The 25,248-nt window shown below is 39.0% G+C and overlaps 1 protein-coding gene across 1 annotated transcript in view; it reads right to left on the reverse strand.

The window, feature by feature from the left end:
- Window positions 1-22,452, reverse strand: part of SCIN (scinderin) — an 83,230-nt gene extending 60,778 nt beyond the window's left edge. Inside the window, exons 1-3 of the mRNA XM_058724966.1 lie at window positions 22,171-22,452; window positions 14,746-14,900; window positions 10,121-10,282 (exon numbers count right to left, since the gene is read on the reverse strand). Coding sequence (XP_058580949.1) covers window positions 10,121-10,282; window positions 14,746-14,900; window positions 22,171-22,369 — 516 coding nt within the window. The 5' untranslated portion in view covers window positions 22,370-22,452. The remainder of the gene's footprint in view (window positions 1-10,120; window positions 10,283-14,745; window positions 14,901-22,170) is intronic.
- Between the last annotated feature and the right edge of the window lie 2,796 nt (window positions 22,453-25,248).

Below are 25,248 nucleotides of genomic sequence, written 5' to 3' on the forward strand. Positions count from 1 at the left end.
AATCAAACAAGTTTTATCATCACTTTTCATCAAAATAACTTCTGCCAGCCATGTAAGTTGGTAACTTAACTATTTTTAATTCTGTTTACTGGTTTTTCAGAGACATAACCCTGAATTTTCCAGCACCTTTAGATGTTTGCCATATTGAAATGTTTTTCAATGTTAACTGTACAATAAAATGACCCAGGTTGAGGCCCAAAAACTACTTACACCGAAGTCCCATCCCAAACCGTTAAAATCAGAATCTTTAGGGGTCAAATCATATAGGCATCAGTATTTTAAAAAACTTTTCCGGGGCGCCTGGGTGGCGCAGTCGGTTAAGCGTCTGACTTCAGCCAGGTCACGATCTCGCGGTCCGTGAGTTCGAGCCCCGCGTCAGGCTCTGGGCTGATGGCTCGGAGCCTGGAGCCTGTTTCCGATTCTGCGTCTCCCTCTCTCTCTGCCCCTCCCCCGTTCATGCTCTGTCTCTCTCTGTCCCAAAAATAAATTAAAAAAAAAAAAAAAACAAAAAAAAAACAAAAAAACGTTGAAAAAAAAATTAAAAAAAACAAAAAACAAAAAAACTTTTCCTAGTGATGGGGCAACTGGGTGGCTCAGTAGGTTAAGGGTCTGACTTTGGCTCACGTCATGACGTCATGGCTACTGAGTTCAAGTCTGGCCATCTGGTTCTGGACCCAGAGCTCAGAGCCTGGAGCCTGCTAAGGATTCTGTGTCTCCCCCTCTCTCTGCCCCTCACCTGCTCACAGTCTCTCTCTCTTTCAAAAATAAATAAACATTAAAAAAAATTATTCAAATCTCTTCCTAGTGATTCTAATGTGAAACTGAGAATTAAAACAGAAATCATTTTACCTTGGGAGTTGTCTTTCCTAGGGCCCTTGTAATGTGTCTGTGTCTGCATTCTAGCACTTCTCACCTTCTACCTTGTCATACCCCAAGCCTTGTATGTGTCTGTGCCTCTCACCATTTGAGAGCACCTGGAGGCCAAAGGTTAGCTGGTTTCCATCGTTATACTCGGGTACCCAGTGCACACTAAGTGCACAATAACTATCGTTCATCCCTACTTTTGTTGCAGGGTAAATTTTAGAAATTTAACAATAGGTTTATCTTTCCCATTATCTTCTCTTGCTGCCTCAGGCTTTCCCCTTATCAGTCTAATGGAATGCATTATTTTTGGGTAATGACAAATTTCTTTAGAACAAAGATTTTGTCCATTTTTTTGTTCTAAGGTAAACATTTTTAAGTGATAACAGACACAAAGTCTGAAAGCCAGCATAGGTTTCATTTAAAAGAGCTTTGAAAAAAGAGGTTAGAGTGGGAGAGAGCCAAAGCATAAGAGACTGTTAAAAACTGAGAACAAACTGAGGGTTGATGGGGGGTGGGAGGGAGGGCAGGGTGGGTGATGGGTATTGAGGAGGGCACCTTTTGGGATGAGCACTGGGTGTTGTATGGAAACCAATTTGACAGTAAATTTCATATATTAAAAAAAAAAAAAAAAAAAAAAAAAAAAAAAAAAAAAAAAAAAAAAAAAAAAAAAAAAATAAAAGAGCTTTGATTTTGTTAAAGTTCTCTGAGGGAAGGAGTGAGGAAGCAACCAATAGAAATTTGGTTTTGCACAGCAAGAACCAGAGTCTTGGCCTTAGGGGTCAGAGTGCACTGCAGGAACCAGGGAGCAGGCAGCGCTGTGAAATGGTGTAAGGCTGACTTGTCAGGTCCAAGGAGAGAAAAGTAGATTACAGGAGAACTAGAATCAGATGCAGTGAATCTTTGAGAAGAGCTCAGTACATTCCCCTCCAACATATTTGTTATATATTCATCCATGACCCTGAGCATTAGAGTAGAAACACCTGTGGGCAGTGTCCAGGCAATCAGACCAATGTCTACTGGTACAATGTGGGTACAGTGTCCCCACAACTGCATGTGGCAAAAATAAGGGAAAAATATGTATGGGGAAAATAAGGCAGAATTCCTGAGGGGCTACTGGAATGACTGACAAAACCAGAAAGGGTCTTGCAGTGGATATGTGGACATATCAGATCAAATAAGGCCATAGATATTTTTCCAGCAAAAATCTTGGGACAGAGACCAAAGCCCAAAGCCTAAAACCCAAAGCTCAAGAATGAATGAAAGGGCCAAGACTCAATGAATGATAGAGAGGAGTGAGGGCTAAAGCCTGCAAACCAGATTCACTTCCGATGTCAATCTCGTCCCCCATCCCCAGTCCATAATATTACACAAACATCCCCTGTACCTGATGGATGGAAAAGAGAATTGGTGAGATAAGTATGATTTGCTTTAATGATAAACAAAGCTCACCTTAATAGGGCAAGATTATTTTATTTTTAACCCTTCTGTAGCAATAGAAGCTTAACTATAAAGTCAAGCTGAACTATAGATGAAAAAAGAGAATTACACCTCTATATACATGACTGCATGAGACTATATGCTTTATGTTGGACAGATGTACATTTGTTGAAACATTTCTTGAGTGACTGTACTTTCTGGGCCTTATATTATAGACAAAGTGAGTGAGTGAGGCTAATAAGTGAGTGGAGAGGCAATATGGAAAACGCTCAAAGTAAGTGTGCATGGTAACAGGAAATATGAGATAAAGGATTGCCTAATTTTACAGGAGTGTGATGTGGGACGGGGAAGAAGGGAGGAAGAGGTCAAGGAGTACATTATAAAGAAGAAATACCACAGTTGAATATTAAGGATGAGATGATAATGGGATGCTTACCAAAGAAAAGTGTTGCAGAGGAAAAGTGGATTCTAGGCAAAGGAAATAATGTGTGTAAAAGCAAAAACATGGTGACTTGAGGGGAAGTCTCCTGCCCAGCACAATGAGATAGTGCCATGGTGATGAAGAACATGGGAAGGATTCAGGAGACACTCAGGAAGTAGAAGAGAGTAGACATAGTGACTGATTGAATGTGCAGCCCCTGGGAGAAGTCATCTGGATGACTTCTGGATTTGGGGTTGGAGGTCTAAATGACTGGTAGCTTCATTCAACTCATAAGAACAAGAAGATACAAAATCATTTTGGAATCAGAGGGTGAGGTTGTAGGTTCCATTTTTACTTGTCCAGTGAGGTTCTTGTGATATACACAAGAAATATCTGGAAGGTAGTGTGAAATACTGACACAGAGCTCAGGCAGATTTACCAGTGGGTGAGTAGTTGAAGCTTTGGGTGAGGATATATTTACTCAGTAAGAATGAGTAAAGAGACAATGATAAAAGTGGAATTCTTTAAGGTCAGGAACAAGACAGGGATGTCCACTCACACCACTGTTATTCAACATAGTATTAGAAGTTTTAGCCTCTGCAATCAGACAACACAAAGAAATAAAAGGCACCCAAATCGGCCAGGAGGAGGTCAAACTTTCACTCTTCGCAGATGACATGATACTCTATATGGAAAACCCAAAAGATTCCACCAAAAAACTGCTAGAATTGATTCATGAATTCAGTAAAGTTGCAGGATATAAAATCAATGCACAGAAATTGGTTGCACTCCTATACACCAACAATGAAGTGACAGAGAAATCAAAGAATTGATCCCATATACAGTTGCACAAAAAACCATAAAATACCTAGGAATAAATCTAACCAAAGAGGTGAAAAATCTATACACTGAAAATTATAGAAAGCTTATGAAAGAAATTGAAGAAGACACACACACAAAAAAAAAAAAAATAGAAAAAGATTCCATGCTCCTGGATAGGAAGAACAAATACTGTTAAAATGCCAATACTACCCAAAGCAATCTACATATTCAATGCAATCCCCATCAAAGTAACACCAGCATTCTTCACAGAGCTAGAATAAATAATCCTAAAATTTGTATGGAACCAGAAACGACCCCGAATAGCCAAAGCAATCTTGAAAAAGAAATCTAAAGCAGGAGGCATCACAATCCCAGACTTTAAGCTATACTACAAAGCTGTAATCATCAAGACAGTATGGTACTGGCATAAGAACAGACACTCAGATCAATGGTACAGAATAGAGAACCCAGAAATGGACCCACAAATGTACGGCCAACTAATCTTTGACAAAGCAGGAAAGAATATCCAATAGAATAAACACAGTCTCTTCACCAAGTGGTGCTGGGAAAACTGGACAGAGACATGCAGAAGAATGAACCTGGACCACTTTCTTACACCATACACAAAAATAAACTCAAAATGGATGAAAGACCTCAATGTAAGACAGGAAGCCATCAAAATCCTCAAAGAGAAAGTAGGCAAAAACCTCTTTGATCTTGCCCGCAGCAACTTCTTACTCAACACATCTCTGGAGGCAAGGGAAACAAAAGCAAAAATGAACTACTGGGACCTCATCAAAACAAAAATCTTCTGCACAGCGAAGGAAACAATCAACAAAACTAAAAGCCAACTGACAGAATGGGAGAAGATATTTGCAAACGACATTATCAGATAAAGGGTTAGTATCCAAAATCTATACAGAATTTATCAAACTCCACACCCAAAAAACAAATAATCCAGTGAAGAAATGGGCAAAAGACATGAATAGACACTTCTCCAAGGAAGACATCCAGATGGCCAACAGACACATGAAAAAATGCTCCACATCACTCATCATCAGAGAAATACAAATCAAAACCACAATGAGATACCACCTTACACCTGTCAGAATGGCTAACATGAACAACTCAGGCAACAACAGATGTTGGCGAGCATGAGGAGAGAGAGGATCTCTTTTGTGTTGTTGGTGGCAATGCAAGCTGGTACAGCCACTCTGGAAAACAGTATGGAGGTTCCTCAAAAAACTAAAAATAGAACTACCCAAAGACCCAGCAATTGCACTACTAGGCATTTATCCACAGGATACAGGTGTGCTGTTTCGAAGGGATACATGCACCGCCATGTTTATAGCAGCAATATCAACAATAGCCAAAGTATGGAAAGAGCCCAAATGTCCATGGAGGGATGAATGGATAAAGAAGATGTGGTATGGGGCGCCTGGGTGGCTCAGTCGGTTAAACGGCCGACTTCGGCTCAGGTCATGATCTCACGGTCCGTGAGTTCGAGCCCCACGCCGGGCTCTGTGCTGACAGCTCAGAGCCTGGAGCCTGTTTCAGATTCTGTGTCTCCCTCTCTCTGACCCTCCCCCATTCATGCTCTGTCTCTCTCTGTCTCAAAAATAAATAAACATTAAAAAAAAAATTAAAAAAAAAAAGATGTGGTATATATATATATATATATACCACATCTTTTTTTATATATATGTATATATATATAAAAATATATGTATATATATGTATATATATATATATATATATAATGGAGTATTACTCGGCAATCAAAAAGAATGAAATCTTGCCATTTGCAACTATGTGGATGGAACTGGAGGGTATTATGCTAAGTGCAATTACTCAGAGAAAGACAAAAATCATATGACTTCACTCATATGAGGACTTTAAGAGACAAAACAGATGAACATAAGGGAAGATAAACAAAAATAATATAAAAACAGGGTGGGGACAAAACAGAAGAGACTCATAAATATGGAGAACAAACAGGGTTGCTGGAGGGATTGCGGGAGTGGGGGATGGACTAAATGGGTAAGGGGAATTAAGGAATCTACTCCTGAAATCATTATTTCACTATATGCTAACTAATTTGGATATAAATTTAAAAAAATTAAAAATTAAATTAAAAAAAAACAAAGACTCGTGGGGGTGGGCAGACCAGGCAAAGAAGAATGAGAAAGAATGGCTTGAAAGGGAACAGCAGCAGGGAGCCAGGGGAGGCGTGATGCTGAAGAAAAGGAGGTGATCAACAGTGTCAACTGCGGCCCGGGAATGGAGTGGGTACTGTGCAAAGTGTCCACTGGATTTAGCAGAAGGCATTGCTGATCATAAGATGAACAGATTCAAAGAAATGGTGGGAGTGAAAGTCAGGAAGCGTGGGTTGCAGACTGACTGGTAAATGAGGAAGTGAAGACTGATGTTTCACAGTAGCAGGAGGGAACAATGAGAGAGGGGGTGATAGGTTATAAATAGCAAGGCGAGTGGGACAAAACTGACCAAACAAGTTAACAAGGAAACAGAACATGCCCAACAGCACAATTAGTAACTCACCACAGAAATTCCTCCTCCTATGAAATCCAACTCTCCCCTAGTGGCTGACGCTGACACATATTTCTGAAAGAATTAGATCCAGATCCCAAACTTTGGGAATATGGACTTTTTTCATTATCATTCACCTTCTGTAGTTGCTGATGGCTTTGTTGCAATATATTTACGTGTGATTTTGTTAGTCATCTACAAGTACCTCAACTACCTCATAGCTTTAAAAATAGTGGGGAAATGATGATTAATAAATTCACCAACATTAAAATACAGTTCAAAAGCCCTTCTCCAAAGATTCAGTACATTCCAGGTTCCTAAGATCTAGCCATGTTCCATATTATTTTCTGAAAATACATTAAATATAAGATAGCTATTCTAAATCATCTTCTAAAATGCTGATGATTTTCTTAACTTTCAAAGTGATTAAATTGATTGAGGTGGTTACACTGTCATATCTAGGAAATATTTACTGTAGTCTCATATCCTATAACAGCAAATATATGGCATATCATATTAATGATAGTGATTGTTTATCAAACAGGTTGGTTTCCCTCAAACACAATCAAAATATAGGATTTAGATAATATCCATAACCTTAGTCTTGGCCAGCTGGCTCTAGTTAGATGAGAGCTTTAGATGTCTAACCTGCTTTTTTCATACCTGTATAATAAAACAAACTTGAAGAAATTGCACTGGCTTCTTTTTGTACTCTCTAATGCAGAAAGTGGCTATGAAATTGTGAACTCAGTTACTCCTATTAAAATATTATAATAGAGAAAATTTTGTTCTGATGTCCTTCTTTGTTGACTGTGACACACCTCAAAACTAAAGTCCCCAAGGTAATTGCAAGATCTTATCACCGTTTAGAAATTATTGGCAACATACCAACTGGTTAAAGGTTAGTAACATAAAAAGAGATCATGTGAGTAAAAGAGAATATATGTAGTACTCCAATGCTTGATTCTTACGAGGGTATCCCTTTGGGATGTAGAATATTTCTACAAATAAGAGATAATCCAACCCAATGACCTCCACAACAAAATTACTCCAAATGTCTCTAACCAGGCATGAAAGCAGGAGACAACTTGGAAGTCATTACAGGTAATTAACTATATAAATGAAATATAATTTACTAATAAACACACGAATGTCCTTGAATCTCATAATACAGGCTCTGTCCCTATTTTATGAGCCTATATTTATGGGTCATACTCTTCCATGGCAGATATTACCCATGGGAAGAGAAAATATGTCATTGGAACTACAATCTTCCTACCGCAGCACCCACCTATCTACCCACTGTGGAAGCTCAATACTTGCTCAAGAAAATAATAGATGATTTCATTAACAACACTACTTTCAGTAGATTTTAAGGTAGATTAGACATAATTCTGAATTCAGCAGATTCTGTTATAGAGCCACACCATCTTATATCCTACCAAGTTAGCTTAGTATAGTGAAAAGAATATAAATTAAGACTAGAAAACCCCAGGTCACACCCAGGTCACCACCCAACCTGTATCAATGCAAGTGACTTGCTCACACCCTGTATGACTTTTTTTCTCTAGTGAAACCACAAGGACAACTGTCATTTCCAGATGTGACTCTGTGTCAGAGGAGACTGAATCATAGTCAGCAAAGGTTAGACGTACCATCAGAAACCAGAGTCGAGACGGAAACAATAAATGAAGAAGTTAGGGCTTGAAGAGGTTAACGACTTGCTCTAGATGAAAGAGTAGGTAGTTGGAAAGCTGAACGGGAAGCCATTCATGGTAATTAAACAGATTACTGCATGTATGGAGCAATTACATTACACATACAAAGTTATTTTAAGAAAAATATTTTCAAGTAATGGCAGTAATGAATTACATTATCAACGGGAAATGCTCTTCCGTTTAGGGGCCCCAAAGATTATCTAATCAAATACCCAGCTTTTATCGATGAATCTGAGGTTAAAGTCAATTTGGACGAAGACTGAAGTCTTTTTTTTTTCTATGAAAAATAGTATCTTTTTTTTAAACATTTATTTATTTTGAGAAAGAAAGAACACACGCAAGCAGGGGAGGGGCAGAGAGAAAGGGAGAGCGCGAATACCATGCAGGCTCCTTGCTGTCATTGTGGAGTCCGATGCGGGGCTCGATCCAATGAACGGTGAAATCATGACATGAGCCGAAATCAAGAGTCGGATGCTTAACTGACTGAATTACCCAGATGCCCCGAAAAATACTATCTTATATGTTAAAACATTTCATGAATTATCAGAAGATAAAGGGCTAGAAAATGTAAGTGGTGAGATGAATGTTGAGGTAGACAATTTATTATGTAGAGGCTTGAGAGACTCTGAATGCTCTAACTGGCTTTGGAACTGTGTGGCTTGATGATACATGTGGGCATACATTTGTGTAAGTTACGGTGTTGGCCTCAGAGAAACAGAGGGATGCAACAGTGTCTGTTTTCTGCCTCGACCCAAGGGTCAGGACGTGAGGTGGTTAGAATGGGTTAGCATTTAAAGTTGAAAAGGACTTTTCCAAGAAATTCATGGTGCGATTCAGGGAAGCAGTACTGCCATTTTGGGTGCATATGTCTAAGTGTGACACTGAGAATTGTACTTTGGGCATTAATATTATGATCTCAACTGTGTACACAAGCTGGTGTGATCGAAGGCAGTTGAATTACACACTAGCAGTAAAACAAAACAAAACAAAACAAAACAAAACAAAAAAACAACTATAGGTGTCTCCTAACTTAGAGAAACCCATGAAGTTTATAGCTTGGGGCCATTTTCCAAACAATTTATAACCTTAGCACACTTAATCTCTGTGCTGTCACCAAATTAATACTGCTTAAACAGAACCTTGACTTTGTAGCTCTATTTTCAAAATCCTTAGTGTCCCTTCTCTGTGCATGTGGAATAAACACTTTGGGCTTTTGTCTGATGCTTTCAACACCCCCCCCCCCCCAAATACTGCCCAAGGACAGGTAGTAAAATAAAACATCCAGGTGGGAATCTGACATCCTGAGGGTCCAATCTCGGCTTCACCATTCCCTGGCTGTACAACCTTGAGCAAATTCCACAGCCAGTGCCAGCCTCAGGCTAACCAAAGCAGTACAGGTCAGAGCCAGTCTCTGTACAATGCTCGGCCCAGAAATGTTAGGAACAGTGAGTAGGATGCTGACGTCCATGGTGTAGTGAGAATTATGATCATGAGGAGGACGCGAAGGGCATCATAAATGTGCTTGTGTCTTCCCGCCTTCTCAACTTTGCCCATGGGTTTTCAATGGTAGGGAATGCCTTTTATTTCTACTTTATTGTATTTCCACCTTACAAAGTTTAAAAGCCCCAACTTCAGTCCCACCTTCTAGAGGCCACACAAGACCCTGCAATACTACTTCTTTTCAAGGTAACAATGATTAATAAGTATACCTGAACTTAGAGGGGCCTCTCTTCCTGGAAGAAAAAATAAGTCAGATGTTGCCCATCCCATTAAGATGATACTTCATATTTTACTTGTGCCTTTTAATTTAAAATAATCAAAAAGTATGAAATAATATAGTGTAGGGTACGAGTGATATATATACTAAAATACCTCCTAAAACCCCTCAGGCAGGCTGTTTAGACTCATCCTGTATCCATTTGAAATTCTAGAAACTTTGCTTTCTGGGGAAATCAATTTTCCCCTCACATAATGTTTTCCCACACCCAGTTAAGGACAAAAATAATTAGCGGAAGCTCTGTTCAGACAGAAGGGTAAATATATTAAAAATTATTCAATGTGTGTTCTATGGTAGGAAGAACTAAATCACTACTCCATTCTAAACCTATCAGAGAAAATAAAAACTTTGAAGTCCCACTTTGTGTTATTTAAATACTTGCCAATTTGTCATATGATATGATTGCCTCTCACATAAACATGACCTCTTTCTAGTGTGTAGAAAAGGGGATTATCCTCCATGGCAGGTACATTGGATTTGATCTGATGACAATTCACTTTCCTTTAGATGTCTGCATGTATATATAAGACTTACCGTGCCAAGGTCAATGATGAAGCAGTCACCCTTGTTGAAACTGTCCCAGCTAAGAGGAACTTCTGTGGCCCTGACCACTCTTCGACCCTTCACATGCAGGAGCCTCTTAGCGGTCAAGTCATTCGTGAGAACATGATTTAGCCCAGATGCCACACCTCCAGCCTGATCAGTGGGAGGAAGAGAGAAAACAAAACAAAAACAGATAAGGCTTCTAACTAAATACAAAAACATATAAAACCAAGGTGTACAAGCCAAAACTGCCTGTCAGACCAAAATAAAACTGCACCTAAGAACATGTGAAAAATTAAGTATGCAGGGGAGAATGACTTGGCAAATCAACACTTTTTTTTTTTTTTTACTTTTTTTTGTTTAAGGCCTTTTGTCTTTCCTGTTGTAACCATTCAATTTAACATTGCAAGTTTTTACTTCAGTGCATAAAACCTGGTACATAAATGAGAGGAAGCAGTAGCTCTTATCCTTTGGGAACTAATGATTCTCAAGTCACTGAGTGAGAAGGCAAATAAATTTCAGGGAAGAAGGAGACAGGCAGATGGGGAAGACTCACAGGTAACAAGAACAAGAGAGGAGAGAACTAGACAACCCCAAATTCCCATGTCACACACAGTGTTAGGACAGAGAACGGGGGTTGAATACTGGCTAGGTATATAAGTGGATGCTATTTATGGTCTCTGTTATAACATTATTAAAAAATCTTTCTTCCTTTTTTTTCTTAATATGCAGGCCTGAGTATTTATACCCTAAATTTGGTTGCACATCCCAAAACAAAACAAAATGAAACTATGTTCAATCAAAAAAATGTTAAAAGACAGGGTCACCTGGGTGGCTCAGTCAGTTAAGCGTCCAACCTCAGCTCAGGTCATGATCTCACAGTTTGTGAGTTCGAGCCCCGCATCAGGCTGTGTGCTGACCGCTCAGAGCCTTGAGCCTGCTTCAGATTCTGTGTCTCCCTCTCTCTCTGCCCCTCCCCTCCTTGCATTCGGTCTCGCTCTCTCAAAAATAAATAAACATTAAAAAAATTTGTTTAAATAAAAAATGTTAAAGAAAATAATCAGATCAAGTACATCTTCTTACCCTATTTGAAATCGGGCTTTACCTTTTCATTGTTTTCTACAATTAAATGTTAGAAACAATAATATTTATTTATTTCCATAATTAATTATGAGGCAATATGCATAATAAATATGTAGTGTAAGCAAATCACTTTTATTGCTCAAGCCTCCTACAATAATATGGTAAGAAAATCAGCGGTATAGGAAACCTGTAAAATAATCTAATTTTCAACTTTATTACATAAACATACACAGTAAATCCAAAGAAAGAAGTTAAGTTGCCTATGTAACCGTCAGCACATTCTTGAAATTTCCACTGACTTTAAATTTCCACCATTCTCCAAGAAAAGACCCTCATAAATAGAAAGGTTTTATTAGTATATGCTAAATGTTGACTTTGAGACAATTGTAACCACAAATTTTAAGAAATACCTAATAATTCCTCAGCCCATAATTTTACAAAGAATGCCATAAATGAACAAACTAGGTATTATACAATAAAAATAAATATGTTTTCATCTATATACTACTGTTCTTGGCCATTTCATTTTTTAAAAAATAAGTACATTATCACCTGATAAACAGTGTAAGAACACTGTTATTTGAAAAAAGTTATAAAATACAAAACAGACTTAGACCAAGGATACTTACATAACATTTAACCTAATGTCATATAGTGAACCATCAGAGTGATAACCAGTCTGAACATTTAACAGTATTTTAAAAATTAATTTTGTCTTTAATATTTGATGTGAGATAGGGGCGCCTGGGTGGCACAGTCGGTTAAGCGTCCGACTTCAGCCAGGTCACGATCTCGCGGTCCGTGAGTTCGAGCCCCGTGTCAGGCTCTGGGCTGATGGCTCGGAGCCTGGAGCCTGTTTCCGATTCTGTGTCTCCCTCTCTCTCTGCCCCTCCCCCGTTCACGCTCTGTCTTTCTCTGTCCCAAAAATAAATAAAAAAATAAAAAAATAAAAAAAAAATATTTGATGTGAGAAAGGCACAAAAGAAAAACTGTAAGCTTCTATATGTTTGTATTTGATAGTAAGTAGTTCTGTAATAATGTTTGAATTAACCCTAGAAACTCCCAGTCTCTTTCTGCTTTCACAAGGCAGAATGAAAGCAAGGTACATGATCCTCTAAATCAGTGGCACCATAAAGTTTTGCTGACTGATGGATGTTTCAAGGTCGCTATTACAATCACGGCTGAGAGCTGGGTCTTGAGCTTGGGAAAGGTGTGATTAACCAGAGATTTAATATAAGGGAGTAGTGGCAAATAACAGTCATCTATAACCCCCTAACCCCCTTAAAAACCTCATTAAAAAAAAAAAAAACCCTCACATCATTTAAATGACATGAGGAGATGGTCTTAATGTTACCTAGCTGAATCTTTACATAATACATGGTAACTAAACATGGCTGTTGTTGGCTTGGTAATGGTAGGCTTTGCCAAATTGTGTCCGTTCCAAACAGACACAATCCCCTGTTTCATAGGGTAATCTTAAGTAAGAAATTCATGCCGATATTTGAACCATTTATTTATGTTTAGAGCATCAAAGTATGATTACCAGTTTAGGCACTGAAGTCAGATGGGGCCCTAGTCACTTAACAGCTATTAGATCTTGGCAAGTTACATAGTTCCTCAACGAGTTTGCTCATTTACCTTAATAGGGTGGCAATTCTGGAAACTGCAGCATGGGGCACTACTTGGATTACATGAGATAATACCCACGAAGGGCTTAGCACATTCTTCGAAGCATAAAATTAAGTATAACATAATAGTCTTTGCTATTCTGGGTAGCAAGTTATCTTTGCTTCCACGTTTCCTATCAAGTACTTTGCAACTGTACACATTGTCATCTGCTCAATGTCACTGATGATAAGACAGTGAATTGATTTTTTTCCTGATAAATTTGACCTCCATTGGCAAATATCTCATTTCTAAAATATGCTGATTTGTGGCGGTTTTGACATTGATAATTAGAAGATAATTATCTTATAACTGTAAAACTGCTTTTTCATGTCCACTTTTAAATATGTATCCAGAAGTTTGATTTCAGTAGTCCCGCTAATAGCCAGAAGGATTAATAATACCACAAGTTCTTACTGATTGCATATGCACTATATATATTTTTTATTATTTAATTTAATCTTTAATCCTTACAACACTTATTTGAGGAAGCTTTTTTTTATACCCATTATATATTTGGGGAAACCGAGCACAGTTGCCCGGAGGCAAACAAGTTATATGTAGCAGAAATGGGTTTATCACCAAGATGATGTCACAGTAAATGTTTTCAGTAACTATAAGACTCAGCTTATTCAAAATGTTGAGCTCACTGACAAAGGAAGTTTCAGGATCATTTGAGAAAAACTGTCGGAACTCATGTGAATTAAATAAAATTGGAGTTAATGGTTTCATATTTAGGGTTGTTCACATCCTAGAGTGAAAAGAATGATTTTAAGAGAGAAGAGAACTTATTAAGTATTTATTCTCATCTCCATGGCATCACAAAATATTCATTAAGGCTCTGACCAGGTAAAAGTAGAAACAAACCCCGTCACTGTAGTAGACAAATTTAATATATATTCAGAATTCTGGTTTAGCTCTGAGGTTTTAGGTCTTCAGTAGGCTAATATGCTCAAAGGGTGAGGGTCAGCAGAACATCTGTTAGAGCCGGTTTGATTTTGAATAAGATTGCTTCCAAACTGTTTGTCTAGGGAGGTATTTCTCACACTTTCACTCAACACTCTTGGGGGAAAGGGGGATTGTGAAAGGTGGCCGGTCTGCAAGAGTCATGGAGAGAATTCCAGAAAAAAGGCGGTCCTTCGTTAAAGGTTGCGTTAAAAGGAGAAAACCATTTAACTTGTTTTTGATTTTGTTTTCCCCCAAAACAAAGCCAGTTGATGATTAGTGTTTCAGGCCAAAACACATAAATGGGGCACATGTGTGTGTGTGGTAGTATATGTATACTTGACTTTGTGAGGCTGAACCACACATATATTCAACTCAGTGTTGTTTTATTTGTATCATTTCCAAGATCAAACCACACTATTTGGGAAATGTGTGTATAGCTCTTGCTATTAACTGGAACATTAACTGTTATAAATATTGTATTAACCTGTTCCAGAAAAACTGAGATTCCCAAGTCCTGGGTTATTTGCAGTAAATTCAGATGTTCTCTAGAACAGCATTTAAAGAAAAAAATGTTAATACCTAAGTTGCCAACACTTAATTTTTGAAGTAACTCCACAAAATTTTTAAGAGCTTTCCTGTGACAACATGCCTGAGAGCTCTTGACTTCATTAAAAATTGACCTGTTAAATGAAATTAAGTCAGAATTTTTCCCATATTATACCCATATTCCACAAGCATTTAATGAGCACCTACTGTGTGTCCAGCAGGTACTGGTATAAATCAGTAAACAAAACAGACTGAAGCAAAAGCAAAGCAAAAACCCTGTCTTTCATGAACATTCATCCTGTGAAGACATGAGGTGTGAATGCATGGGAAGAGAAAGGGGGTCATAATGGAAACAATTCAAGAGAACTGCTTACCTTGTATTTCAGACCTCCTTTGAAGTAGCCAACAAAGTCCGTAGATTCATGGCCTTGAAGTTCTCTACTCTGTACCGGCTTGCCACCCAAATAGTCATCCATCTGAACAGTGAAGATGGCAGCAGCTGTGCCTTCATCCTGAGTACACTCCTTTCCTGAAATTGCACAGGACAGCACGTCACGACTCAAGCAAGGAAAAGGACTAAGGCAGAACTTCTGAGAAGGAAAAGCTCAGATATTTTCTTTGAGTTACACAGCAATATAATAAATGGTCTTAGGCGGAACAGTCTTTTAGCAGAAATGGTGTAATCTAAAAATACTGTTTTGCTAATATCTAAAAGAATTGTTTTGCTCTTGCTTTCCAATTCTCTTTAAACATTTTTCTAAAAGAAATACTGATGTCTGTATACGCTTAAGAAGATATAACACTATATTCTAGTAGGATTCAGATTCATGTGGTAACCAGATCAGACTATGAGAATGTTTCCCAATTGTTTCAGCGTTTATTACCGTCGATCCTCAGGCTTCTAATAAGTCACTATGTTAATATTTGTAAGGAATATGAACATCATAGGCCATAGATAAATAGCTTTAAAAAAGCAGGTGGTTTGTAGAATGGGAAAATGAGTGTAACTTGACCTTACCCCTCTTCAAGTACCACAGTCCGCACTTCATTATCTTATTGGTGTAAGAGCCTATTCTCTGAGGGGAAAGGGAGACTAAAGGAAACAGACGCTAGCATCTGTTGAATGCGAATGTATGTACTATTATCCCAGGAATTTAACACACAACACACACTTAGTTTTCACAATTCTAGTACAGATCCCATCTAGCCAACCTCACTGAGGTCAAAACACTAATTCACATCCTTCAGTGTGCACAAGGACCAGAGCTGGGACAGTCCTGAGAGGAACTCAAATTTTATAAAAGACATTCCAAAACCCTTGCTATATTGGAGCTGTGTGCAAGTCATAAATGATTTTAGAAATAACAATAGCTAACATGTATACATTTATAGTATCCTTGCACTGGGCCAGATACTGTGCTAGTGCTTTACATGGATGATCTCATTTAATCTTCAAGCAACTGCATGCAGCAGAAATATTTCCCACCATGTCACAACAAAAGAAATGGAGGCTTAGAAAGGCCAAGTAACTTCCCTGAGGTCATAAAGTTGACCTTTGGTAGAACACAACCCAGAAGCGGGTTTCCGTGATTCTGAAGCACAGGATTTTAGAAACCACAACACCAATAGAGAGTTTTTATACTCAGATTCTCACAGCAGAAACATTCTGTGATATCTGGGGTAGTTATTTTCCTCCAGGTGTAAATGATGTAGAAAAGTGTAGAAGTTATAACAATACTATAGTTCACCTGAAACCCCCATATTGTGAGTATTCACTAAAATTGAAGAAAGGAAAAACAGTCAGCTATATTAATTTAAGAAGTGTATTTATTTACATTCCTCCCTTACTCTCAAAGGGGACCTGTATAGCTAGTTATCTTCTCAGGAAAAAAAAAAAAAATCCACTAGCTAGAAGGATATTTGCCATGGTATCAATTTTGTGAACTTCTTGTGGTGAAAGGAAAAAAACACATGAAATTTTACAGTCCAAAAGAATGCTAGTATCATTCTTCTGCCCACTTTCCCATCCATAAATGAGAATACTAATAAAGGCAAAGATGTAGATTTGCACTGAGATGTTTTAAGAGGGAAGCTTAAATCAAGGTTAATATCAGAAGTGTTAAGGATAATGTGTTTGACATAAAACATTCTTAATGAGTACAAGTTGAAACACAAATTTCTTTAGACAGATGTAAATAGACAGGCATGCAATTAATGAATGAACTGGAAGTAAGTTAATTAAATTATGCTATCATTTGTCGATGCTTGTGTACTGTGCTAGGTCAAGGGATATCAGTATTAATAAACTAGAGGGTTTGCTATAAAGAAGTTGAAAGGTCCTAAAGAAACCAATACCAGCCTTTGAATGTGAAAACTAGAATCCAATTCAATGATACCATGATGTAATTCTAGCAAGTGTTCAGAAACGTATGTACTTGCTCTATGAATTTTGCTTATAACTTCATTTATTTTCCCTTTTCTGATTTAACCAGTGTCTTTCAAGTTATGTTATGTTCTTTTGTGTTATGTCCTTTTATATTATGTTACATTGTACTTGTACATAGGCTGCAAACTTGCTAAAACTCTTTTGGGGTTGTGATGATTTTATATATAAAACAGACTAAAAGGGAGGTTTAATAACTAGGTTAATCAAATAGCCATTCGTGATAAAAACTCTTGCAAAGTTAGGAATACAAGGGAATATCCACAACTTAATAAACAGAATCTACAAAAAACACACAGCTAATACAATTCTTAATAGTGAAAGACTGAATGTTTTCTCCCTAAGTTGGAACATGGGAGGTCCACTCTTACTACTCTTACTTAACATAACATGGGAAGTTCTAACCACTGCAATCAGGTAAGAAAGGGAAATAAAAACATACATTGGAAAAGAGGAAATAAAATGTCCCTATTTAGAGATGACAGGATTGTCCATATAGAAAATATGAAGGAATCCACAAAAACAACCCCAAAAACTCCCAGAATAAATGCATTCAGCAAGATAGGAGGATAAAGATTAATCAATAACAAAAACCAGTCACATTTTTTTTTGTATAGAAACAATGAACATGCAGAAATTGAAATTAAAAACACTACCATTTACAATCACTCCAAAGAAACAGGTATATATTTAATAAAACAGGTACATGATCTATATGCTAAAAATGATAAAATGTTGATAAAAATATCAAACACTGGGGTGCCTGGGTGGCTCAGTTGGTTAAGCGTCTGACTTTGGGTCAGGCCGTGATCTCAAAGCTCATGAGTTTGAGCCCCTCATTGGGCTCTGTGCTGACAGCTCAGAGCCTGGAGCCTGCTTCAGATCCTGTATTTCCCTCTCTCTCTGCCCCTCCCGTGCTCACTCTCTGTCTCTCAAAAGTGAATAAACATTAAATTTAAAAAAAAAAATCAAAGACCTTAACAAATATAGAGACATAATTAAGATTATATGACCCAATATAATTAAGATTTTAATTTTCCCCAAGTTGATCTACAAGCTTAACGCTATTCCTATCAAAATTACAGAAAGGTTTATCATAGATTACACAATTTTATTGTGAAATTTATATGAAAAGGCCCAGGCCGTAGAAGAGCTAAAACACTTTTGACAACGAAAAAGAAGATTGGAAGAATAACTCCATCTGATATTAGGATTTACTATACAGCTACAGTAATTAAGACAGTGTGGTACTGGTGGAAGGAGAGACCCATAGATCAACAGACGAAATTTGCCCCAGTGGTAACATTTTTCAAACTATAGTACAGGTTGGTATAGTACAGTATATTAAAGCACAAATACAGGGGCGCCTGGGTGGCTCCGCTGGTTAAGCGTCCAACTTCGGCTCAGGTCATGATCTCACGGCCTGTGAGTTCGAGCCCCGCGTCAGGCTCTGTGCTGGCAGCTCAGAGCCTGGAGCCTGCTTCGGATTCTGTGTGCGTCTCTCTCTCTGCCCCTCCCCCACTCATGCTGGCTCTGTCTTTCAATAATAAATGTTAAAAAATTAAAAAAAAAAAGCACAAATACATAAGTACAGCAGAGCACAGAATGCAGACACCAGGATACAGACATTGATACAACCCACTTATCTTTGTCATATTTCCCCAATTTCACTTGTGCTGCTCTGTGTGTTTGTACATTTAGTTCTCTAAAATTTGATCACATGTGCAAATTCATGTATTGGTCATCCCAGTAAAAAAAAACTGTGCAGTTAGATCACCAAAAAATCCCTTAAATGTTGCCCTTTCATAACTACCACCACCTCCCACCTGCACCACCCCCTTCCCACCCCATCCCTACCCCCTGATAACAACAAATGTAAAATTCTATAATTTCAAGAATGTTTTATGTACACGGAATCATACACCAGGGAACCTTTTGTCATTGTTTTTCTTTCACTCAGCAAAATTTCCCAAGGATTCATCTGAGTTGTTGTGCGTATTGATAGTTTTGTTCCTTTTTATTGCTCCGTAGTGTTCTCTGGTATAGATATGCCACAGTTTGTTTAACCAGTCACCTGTGGAAGGATATCTGGGCTAATTCAAGTTTCTGTCTATCCAAATAAAGCTGCTATGGACATCTGTGCATAGGTTTTTACATGAATCTAAATTTTCATTCCTCTGGAAGAAATACCCATGAATGCAATTGCTGGGTCATATGGCAGCTCCAAGTTTAGTTTCAGAAGAAAGTGTCAAACTCTTCTTCATAATGGTTGTACCATTTTATACTCCCCCTAAGCAATGTATAAAAATCCAGTTTCTCAGAATCCTCACCAGCCCTTGTATAGTCTAAGTTCTTCCTTGTATGGTACACTGCATACTGCAATCCAATTCTTTGGATTTTCTTTGCCTCACAGACAGCCAAGCACAGACTAGATATACCATAAATGTTTGCTACTCTCAAATACATTTACGTAAAGTTTAAAACTGGAAAGAGAAAGGATCGGGGTGAGTGGATGTTTGTAGTGTAGGCCCAGGATGTGACAGAGTAGCTTTATTACCCAGTCATGCCCATAGTCATGATGCTCTAAGGAACTAGAAGCAGAAGGTGGATGCATTTAAACTGCTAGGTGCAAAGCTAAAAATATTTTTTAGGAAGGACCAATGCAACAACTTTTAAGTTATAGGCAACAAATTATTACTTTGTAAAGTAAATAAACAATAATAAAAGGGAATAATCTAAGATATGCAAGGGCATCGCAGAAAGCCAATGAGGGAGAGAGCAGGGAAGAGGGCTCTTCCTCTATTCTTCCATTCTGGGTCCTGCTTCTCCTTGTTTCCCCTTTCCTCCTCTCACTTGGCCTGTTTCTTCTTTTCTCTCCAATGCACCTTTTCCATCCCAACCTGGTTCTAATTTCAGTGTCTTTCATCCTCCTTCCAAATGATTTATAGTCAAACCTCCTTCCCCCCTCCCCCCCCCCCCCCCCGAACTTTCAGCTCTCCCTCTTGGAACTTTTTCTCAATCTGTCTCTCTGATTAACCCTCATGAACTCATACAAATTCAGGTCCTGGGTAGAATATTTTGGATGAAATACAGCTAGCTTCAGGGAACTAAAGTAGGAAGAACTGCTAAACAATTCCATCTAAAGGCCCTGGTTACTATTTTACTCTAAACTTTTCCATGCTCCTCATGATTTTCTCTTGGAGTCGATCCCTCCCAATTATCCTCATTTTCCTTTTTTCCGTCAAAGCTTCTCTACTTCCCTGTGTCCCAGAAATACAGACACTCTCTTTTTCATGGTGTTTAGCACATTTTATCTGTGTTGTATCACTGTTCATCTTATTGTATCTTTGAGATTATAAACTTTAAGGGAAGGCTCATAAATTATTCACATGCAAAAATGCCTTACACAATGTTGGGCATACTAAGTAATTACTGAATTCACTTATTACTTAACACACTATTAACTTCAGCTTTAGCAAGTCTTTAAAATCATGAAGTGTTTCTGCCCAAGGCATTTTCTATTACAATTTTTGAAATTGGTGACACCTAAATGAATAATGTGAATAATGAGTTAATGTGAATCTGTAAACCCTAAAAAACAATTTGCTTAATCAGCTTCTTTGGATAAGAAAGAATCTATAAAATAAGAAAAAGAAAAACCAAAAAAAATAAAAAAATAAAAAAAAAACACCTGTATTCACAGCCCTCTTACAGTCTCCCAACAAAGTCAAACTTAACTGGTGTCTACAGCAGGATACAAAGTCCTTTCACACCTTAATTGACCAAAATTTCAAATGTGGCATTTCAGACACTCTTATTCATTCCAGATCCAAGTTATGAATACATAAACCAAGATGAGAACATTACTATTCTCTCTGGCATCATTCATTCGTGAACATGGTTTTATATTAAGGTTTCAGTGACTTCTGGTGTAAAATTTAAATCAATCAATGTCTAATATGATAGGAATAGTGACACTACACTAGGAAACCACAATGTGCTTGGAACTCAGCTTGCACTCCACTAAGTAAGCACAAAATTGTAATACTGAATGCTATAATAAAAACAGCCCTTTTCCCTCATTATAGTTCTCATTTGGAGCGTCTGCTGAGGTGTTCACTACCACTGAGAGCATCCTTTCTCAATGTTTTCTGCCATTCTATTTCTTAAAAGCTTCAAACGTTAGAAATAAAAATGATGGTTTTTCAAGGACTTCAAAGTGTGTGTGTGGTTTCGTGTTCTCCCACAGGCTCAGGAATAAAGCTAAAAATATAGAAACAGAAGTCTAGGGGAGGCAATCTAGTCAAAAAAGAAGGCAGTAAGTCTCAGATAATCGACATGTTGTTAGAAGGGGTGTGCCCACTGGCACAGGATCTTACGGGGAGAGGTTGGACATTCAGGATGTTTACGAGTAAAAGTAGAAGGTTGAAAAAGTAGAACACACAAGGCCCAGTATTCTGACATCCTGGCACGAGTGCAGCCCAAAATAATTACTACTGCTGAAGGAGCTGTTTTGTTTCACACGGTGCCCTTGTTCAAGTAGATAAATAATATTTTTAAAAATAATTATCATAATAGAGCAACCCATCTATATGCCATATAAAGCAATTTATTTATATTGACGATATCTCTATTTTTTTTTCCTCTCTTCCATCCAGGGTCGCCAACACCTGATCAACAAGAATTTCTGTTAGCAGAACGCGTGAGCAAGTTGGTCTTGATTTAAAGCCACCCAGAGCATTAACCGCCGAAATTTGTGGACAAACAGAAGCTGGGGCCTAAAGGCAAAAACTAAAAATAAATTAGAGAAAAGGGACGGGGGGGGGGGGGGCGGTTAATTCTCGCCAGCTGCGGCGGATGCCTGCAAACTTGTCTGACTGCATCTCCTCCCGGACAGGGAAACCAGGACTGAACTTGTCGCAAGGAGAGCGGGACTTGGCCAGAGCCGGGGTGCGCTAAGCAGCGGCCCTGGGCGGGCGCGGGTTTGCAGAATGGAAGGTGAAAGGGGGAGAATCTGGGGGAACCTGTCTCCAAGCCCGGGTGATGCGCCTGACAAAGGTCAAAGTCCATGGGATAAGATTGCTCCCGACCTCGCCGCGCCCCGCGTTTCCTGCCGCGTTCGCACTAGCGGGCTCTGGCGGGGAGAAGGCTGCCAGTCCAAAGGGGGCGGTCGGGAGGGGGCGCGACAGGCGCGACGGGTCTCCGGGCCCGCCCGGTTTGCGGCTCCCCTCTCCCCCAACTTCACCTGCACATCACCCGCCCCCCACCCCAACCTCCAGCCTGCAAATCTCAGCTTAGCCGCCTCGCCCCACCCCGACCTGGGCGCGTCGTGGTCTCGCAGCCTGCACCCCCTTACCTAGCCAGAAGTGTAGGCGGTAGGAGAAGCCCCGACTCGCCCTGGCCGTGTGCAGCACCAGGTACGCATCCCCGACGTAGAAGTCGCCGTAAGCGCTCTCGGGCACCGGCACGAGCTCCAGCTTCTCGACCCTCCAGACCTGCAGCCCCGCCTGCTGGCCCGCTCGGGCGAACTCCTCGTGGTACAGCCCGTGGGCCATTGCTCCTGCAGGCAGCGCTCTGGGCAAGGGGCGGGGCACCTCGTCGGTCTTGGAGTCGGACTAATCCGAGATGGGCAGAAGAGACTGTGCTCCGCGACTTTATAGGGCTCGCCTTGCGGGGAGGCGGGGCTCGGAAGCGGGAGGGGCTAAATACCCTAGGCGGGGTTGCTCGGGTAGCAAGGGATCCCGTCTCAATCTGAGCGATGCGCCTAGCACCCACCGCGTCCGCCCTACTCTGAGTTAGCAGCAGATTCACAATCTCAGAAATCGTGAGATCCGAGAGGAATTTACAGACACTCCTGGAAATGCCTCCTAGTCTAAGGAAGGACATTTTTTTTCGATATCAGATGGAGGAGATTAACAACTGAAACTCGGACGGGCGCAACGTTCTTTTAAAAAGAAAAATGACTATCCAGGTAACAATAATAATCACCAACTCCATCATTTCACTTGCCAGTCGCTCCATCTCTGGTAGCCGAAATTTCCGTCTTGATCTTTCCGGTTCGAAAGTGCCGTGAAAAACAAAAATGTCAGGTTTCTTTGGAAAGGACGAAAACCTAGTAGGCTGGTGGTCCTACGCAGAAGACAGAGCTCTCTGTAAATCCCCCGGGGTTCAGAAGCAGTGGTTAAGCTCTTTGCTTTTTTTGTCCAGGAAAGTTGTTGAAAAGAGAGCAGCCCTCTTCCTGGGGTGTTCTCAAGACTGGGTTGTTTGTCTGTGGTGTTATGCGCAGCTTGCCTTGTGAGTTACCTGTTACCTGGCTTCAAGGGATTGATTTCTCATTGTTTACCCTATAGTTTTTGCTTTTGCAGCACTGTAACACGAGTGTGTGGAAGTTTACGTTTTATTGTGCATTCTTTTAACAGAAGCGGGTATGGCAAAGGCTTTTGTTCTGAAAAAGCCAGTCACTAGGGATCTAAAGATTTAGCAAACTGATGTTTATGCAGGTGCATTTTCTTTCACCGTTTCCCAAATTACAAGAGTCCCCAAACGATCACTAATAATATGCAATTCGATTTTTCCTTAATTAATTTATGTTTTTAAACAGGTATTACATGACTATGGGAAAAATTCAAAAGTACAAATGAAATGACACAAGTAAATCATTTGTGTCTGTTACATAGAAAATGTTCACTAATGAGCTATTATTTTGTGACAGACTTGATTTTGCTCCTCTAATTACCTTCTCCATCCTTCTGCATCCTGTGGTCTTCCCTTAGGGCTGACTTGCATGGACTAAAGCAACTGGTCTTCGATGACCTCTAGCTTAGGGTTGGTTGGAAATCAGAGAGAGAGAGGAGAGTGAGGTCAGAATATTTATATACTTGGTCCCTTCAAAAGTCACTGTACCTTTAAAGACAAATAACTCTATGTTGCTTTTTCTGTTTTGGGGGGGGGGGGTGCGTATGTGTGTGTTTGTTTTTTTTCTTTTTTCTTTTTTCAGTTTCTAGCAACTACCCCCTTGGATGCATTTTCCTTCTTGGCTTTTCTGTCTTTCAACTTCTGTATATAGCCTATTAAAAAAAAAAAACCTCTTGAGATTTTCCTATTTTGTGAATGTCATGTATTTATAGGTTGAGATACTGATTGATAAATATTATTATCTATATTCTCTTTCTTTCCTCCTCCTAACCAAAACAATAAAAAGTGGATATAATGAGGCTCATTTTACAGATGAGAAAACTGAGACTTTGCAAGTGTGCATGGCCAAGGGGAAATTCAAGCCCAGTGAGTCTCATTCAGAAACACATGATGTTTACCAAAACTCATTCTTTCAGTCCAATTATTTGGCTAAGATTTGCTCACATAAATATAGTTTATATTTTTATTTCTTCTAACTTATCCCCAGAGAAGCTTCCTCTCTAGCATGTCCCATGCAACACCAGGAAGTTTAGTTTTAACATTGTCACCGAGGCATTATATGTCTTAGTTTCCTTAATCTGTAAAGTAGAAATCATTTGTTCTCTTCCATCTTCTAGTGAAAAATTATAAGAACCAGTGATCTGGACACAAGATAACTTAAAAATCAGAGTGATCACTTAAGCTTAGTTTCAGTTTTAGCAATAATTTCTTTCCTGTTAGTGAAGAAATATTAGTGAAGAAATAAAAATAAAAGGAAATAATTTCCTTCTAGTTGAAGAAGTAAGAAAGAACTTTGATATGGACAGGTGGAATTCCCTCTTGCTTAGGCCAGGACATTTATCTGCTTTCTTTTGTCTGTAATAATGAAATAATGCATTTAAAAATACATTTGTTTAGGGGCACTGGAGTGGTTTAGTTGGTTGAACATCCAACTTCAGCTCAGGTCATGATCTCAGGGTTCGTGGGTTTGAGCCCTACATTGGGCTCTGTGCTGACAGCTCAGAGCCTAGAGCCTGCTTCAGATTCTGTGTCTCCCTCTCTCTCTGCCCTTCCTCTGTTCACACTCTGACTCTCTCTCTCTCTCTCTCTCTCTCTCTCTCAAAAATAAATAAACATTAAAAACAATTTTTTAAATACATTTGTTTTACTGGTAGTCCTGCTAAATAGTAGTAACTCTTGTTTGATTTCCCCAATGATTTGAGGGTGTACATATGGAGCCTGGATTCAGGAGACCTGAGTGTCATGAGGATCAAAAGAGATAATTGTTCCAGAGCTGTGAGAACCAATCAATAAACACAGTTAGTAATTAGCAAGGGCCCTTAGCCCTAGTACCTATCAAAGCTGTGTGATTAGTGAAAGTGAAAATGCACTTTCTAGGGAAGTGTATTTAAATTCTTCTTGACCATACTAGACAAACTAGAACTTAAAAAAAAAAAAAAAAAATTCACCCCTTTTTTTTTTTAATTTCAGTCAGGATCTATGACTTTCCCTTTCATTAATTTAAAATTACACATAATAC

The sequence above is a fragment of the Neofelis nebulosa genome, chromosome 4, assembly GCF_028018385.1.
Source record: "Neofelis nebulosa isolate mNeoNeb1 chromosome 4, mNeoNeb1.pri, whole genome shotgun sequence".
NCBI classification, from domain to species: domain Eukaryota; kingdom Metazoa; phylum Chordata; class Mammalia; order Carnivora; family Felidae; genus Neofelis; species Neofelis nebulosa.